Source organism: Mytilus galloprovincialis, chromosome 9, assembly GCF_965363235.1.
Source record: "Mytilus galloprovincialis chromosome 9, xbMytGall1.hap1.1, whole genome shotgun sequence".
Lineage (NCBI taxonomy): Eukaryota > Metazoa > Mollusca > Bivalvia > Mytilida > Mytilidae > Mytilus > Mytilus galloprovincialis.
In genome coordinates this window covers 63766129-63770967 of record NC_134846.1, presented here as the reverse complement: position 1 = coordinate 63770967, position 4839 = coordinate 63766129, and the positions used below count along the sequence as shown (strand labels likewise).

Below are 4839 nucleotides of genomic sequence, written 5' to 3'. Positions count from 1 at the left end.
AAAAATTATTATACTTATTTATCATTTTTTCAAGGTTGGTTGTAAAATGGCTACTATTAATAAGACAACCTGTCGGAAATTTCCTCGTATAAAAGCAGTCCGAGCTTACATTTCTGACAACAAAGCCAGTGATGACAACGGAAAAGACCAAGGAGCAGACTGTCATGACGTTGATGATCAGCACTGGATAAATGGCTATCCAACACCAATTGCAAATCCTATGTCTGGATATGATCAGTATGCAGCCAGAACAAAATCATGGGGCATGAACGCACTTGGCTCCTTAGTTGTCGAAGTTGAAGCCACTGATGGTACGACTGGTGTGGGTATCTCAGTTGTTGGAGAACCTGGATGCTATATAGTGGAACATCATCTTAGTCGGTTCATTGAAGGTCAGGATCCCAGAGATGTCGAACTGATGTGGGACCAGATGTTTCGGGCGACGTGTAATTACGGTAGGAAAGGATTATCAGTACAAGCAATAAGCGCAGTTGATCTTGCTCTTTGGGATTTGCTTGGAAAAATTAGACAAGAGCCAGTATATGCCTTACTTGGCGGTAAAACGAAACAGAGACTCCCTGTTTATTGCACGACAGCGAGACCAGACATTGCAAAGGAGCTTGGATTTGTAGGAGCAAAGGTCACGTGTCCTTATGGTCTATCAGCTGGGGATGAAGGTTTTCGTAAGAATGTAGAATTTTTCAAGAACTGGCGGGATAAGGTCGGACCAGATTTTCCTCTAATGTTAGACTGTTACATGGCATTGACTGTACCGTATAGTATCAAACTTGCAAAGGCACTAGAAACATATGGATTAAAGTGGATCGAAGAATGTCTTCCGCCAGATAATTACATTGGATACAGCGATGTTCGCAACTCAACGCGCGGCAGTACTGTTCTTCTTACTACAGGAGAACATGAATACAGCCGGTATGGATTTGAACAGTTAATTTCAAGAGGATGTGTAGATATTCTTCAGCCAGACATCACTTGGCTCGGAGGCATTACCGAAGCACGTAGGGTGTGCGCAATGGCATCTCCCTTTGATATTATGATAATTCCTCATGGATCAAGTGTGTATTCATATCATCTTCAATATGCTTTTCAAAACTGTCCCGTTGCTGAATTTATCGATGTAAGTCCAAAGGCTGATACAATATCCCCATACTTTGGTGGTCTTTTCCTAGATGAACCTCTGCCAGCTGATGGATTCATTGATTTACCAGATCGTCCTGGGTTTGGTGTAACTCTTTGTCGTGATACACTCAGACGTCCCTATCAGAGAACAGAGGAACAAAGCCAAGAACAAGCAGACCGAAATATTAAGAAGGCTGTTGTAGAGAAAGCGCATATGCCGTTTTAAGTGTTATTTATGGAACGCCATGACTGCCTTATGTTAATGATCAGCATTATATTCAGTGCTCACAACATTATATGCAGTGCTCACAACATTATATGCAGTGCTCACAACATTATATAAAGTGCTCACAACATTATATTAAGTGCTCACAACATTATATTAAGTGCTCACAACATTATATGCAGTGCTCACATCATTATATGCAGTGCTCACATCATTATATGCAGTGCTCACAACATTATATGCAGTGCTCACAACATTATATTAAGTGCTCACAACATTATATTAAGTGCTCACAACATTATATGCAGTGCTCACAACATTATATGCAGTGCTCATAGCATTATATGCAGTGCTCACACCATTATATGCAGTGCTCACAACATTATATTAAGTGCTCACAACATTATATTAAGTGCTCACAACATTATACGCAGTGGTCCAAACATTATATGCAGTGGTCACAACATTATATGAAGTGGTCAAAACATTATATGAAGTGCTCACAACATTATATGAAGTGATCACAACATTATACGTTTTTTGTTGTATGATGAGATTGATGTATGATGAGATCATTCGGTAAACTTCGTTTTTTGCGGAAATTACCGAATCCATAATTGGTAAATTACGGTAAATTAATGCCCAGCAAACAAATTTCAACAGTTATTATTATATATGTTATCATTAAGGCAGTATACAATATTTAAAACCGATTGAAATAAGTAAATTAAGAAGTATGATCAATTTAACACAAATTTATTCCACACCAGGGCAGTTTAAACTTATTTTGAGGATCAGTTTCACCATATTCACAACTTAATATATATATAAAATTATATTTAAATCTTTATTAAATTGCTTCGCCGAACGCAGTTGGATACGATCGCAGAGGTCCAACCCTGAACCGTTCGGACAAAAATGGACACACTATTCACGCTTGATTCAGGTCTGAATTTGGAATGTAATTAAATATTTGACACAAAATAGGTTTCTGACACAGAATAACTGTAGTCAAAGAACTAAAAATTGGTGATATAATTTGAATTTATACTTAATTTTTTGCTTTTGCACTACGCTGTTGCGAATTGCCCCACCCCCTCCAAAAATTAAAAAAATACCCTTTTTTTTTGTTGTGTTGTGCAATATACTATGCTGTTGCATACTGACCCCAACCTCAAGAAAAGAAAAATGTATCCCCCACTTTTTTTCTTTTTAATTTCTGAAATCTGATATGGGAAAACAAAATCTTTACACATAATTTAAAGCAGTGTAAGGGAGGTAATCAACATGTCTGGATTACCTTAATATATTTGGATTACCTTCCTTACACTGGTTTCAAATTGTCTTAATTGACCATTAACCAAGAAACCCTTGTTTTTCCCTCTTTTTTGCCTCTAATTCCTAAACGGTTTGAGCCATAACACCTCCCCCCACCTACCCCTCCGAGCAAATCATAACCATCCCTTTTGTATTTTGGAAACTTGTGGTATAATTTCAGAGAGATTCATACACTTAATGACTGGAAACTACAAAAATGTTTATTTCGACCCCTTTTTTGGCTCCTAATTCCCAAAAACAGTTAAGACCATAACCCTCCCCCCCCCAAATCAATCCCAACCTTTCTTTAGTGGTTATAAACGTTGTGTTAAAAATTGATTGATTTTTATTTACTTAAACAAAAGTTATTATCCGGACAACATCTGTCTTCGTCGACGCTGACGACGACGACGTGATAGCAATTTAATATACGACCATTTTTTTTTCTCATTTTTTCTTGCAGTCGTATTAAAACATGTAGATTTATACACATATATTGTGCATTTTTGAATAAATATATTCAGATTACTCGGGATTGTAATTAAGACATGTTATGACCCAGTATTTTTCAAGGAGAACCAAATATCTGTCAGAAGTATACTGTTCATTGCATTTTTTTTTATCAATGTTGGTCAGCAATTGCAAATAGAATTTTACTTAAACATTTACGATTTTCAATCATATTTTAAAAAGGCATGTCACAGCAATGTTTGGTGCAAAATAACAAGTTTGCGAATTTAAATTAAAAAGAATATAATTCGGACTATGCTATACAGAAAAGTCAAATTAGTTTCGACAATTTTCCATTTTATTTCGTGAGTGATCCATATCCATGAGAAAGAAGCCCCACAGAAACAATCAAGATCCGTCGTCAAAAGTAACTTTCCAGATAACGAAAAAAATATTCAGATATGAAATTTTCAACCTTTTACATTGATCCTAACATGGGATATGGAAAAAAAATTAGTAGCAAAAATAACAGAAATCCCCAGACTATAGACAAGCTTGTATGCGAGAAGAATTAGAACGCCAATAACAACAACGAGAAGAATTCACAGTAAAACTATACTAGAAGTTTTCCATTAATATAATTATATTACAATTATATATTGACATAATAACGAGTATCGGTTTTTTGTGTGCTTCTGTTACAAAATAAATTGTGTGGACTTAACATAAAATCAAAGAAGTGCTCCGCAACAAATAGCATTCCTCTTTTATGTGTTGTTGCTATCATCTGGACCTAAACACAAATTTGAATCTTTTTTCGAGGTCCATTGTTATCAAAGAAATGCGATCTAAAAGATATTATTCTTCTATGACTTGTAGTTGATTATATTTTGTATCTTAATGTACCTTAACCAGAATTAATTTAGGTCAAGTAGTTATCAAAGGTACTAGGATTATAATTTAGTACGCCAGATGCTCGTTTCGTCTACATAAGACTCATCAGTGACGCTCATATCAAAATATTTATAAATCCAAACAAGTACAAAGTTGAAGAGCATTGAAAATGACTCTTTTTTCATGGACAATCGTTACTATCCAATAATAGTAAATCATTCTTTTTTACTCACAGTTTGTTTCAATCTTTACCTAAATGCAAAACTTAGATGCATGTTTTTTTTATTAGTTGTTAGTGGCTTTGCACTAGCTGTCAGTAACTGCGAGTACTCTCAGATCAGTACTTATAGTGTCTTTTTGTTGTTGGGATATACAAGTACCCGCCCACGTCCACTCTATTTTCTTGTTAGATGTATTTATATTTGTACCCATCTGATGAGTTAAGCCTTTTACAACTGATTTTCATAGTTCGTTCTTATGTTGTTCTGTTACGCCACTGTCCCAGGTTAGAGGGAGGGTTGGTATCCCGCTAACATGTTAAAACCCGCCGCACATTCTGTATATATGTGGCTGTCCCAAGTCAGGAGGAGCCTTTATTTCAGTGGTTGTCGTTTGTTAATGTGTTATATACATGTTAGTTTTTCGATCGTTTGTTTGTACATAAATTAGGAATGTTTTACGTTTATCATTTCGGGGCCTTCTATAGCTGACTATGCGGTATGGGCTTTGCTCATTGTTGAAGGCCGTACTGTGGCCGTTTAGTTGTTAATTTCTGTGATGTCATTTTGTCTCTTGTAGAAAGTTGTTTCATTGGC

The 4839-nt window shown here is 35.9% G+C and overlaps 1 protein-coding gene across 1 annotated transcript; it reads left to right on the top strand.

Annotated features, from left to right (window-relative positions):
* Positions 1-3208, top strand: LOC143045599 (L-rhamnonate dehydratase-like). The gene has a single exon (XM_076218207.1). The coding sequence runs from the start codon at positions 47-49 to the stop codon at positions 1361-1363; it is 1317 nt and encodes a 438-aa protein (XP_076074322.1). The 5' UTR covers positions 1-46; the 3' UTR covers positions 1364-3208.
* Positions 3209-4839: the final 1631 nt, after the last annotated feature.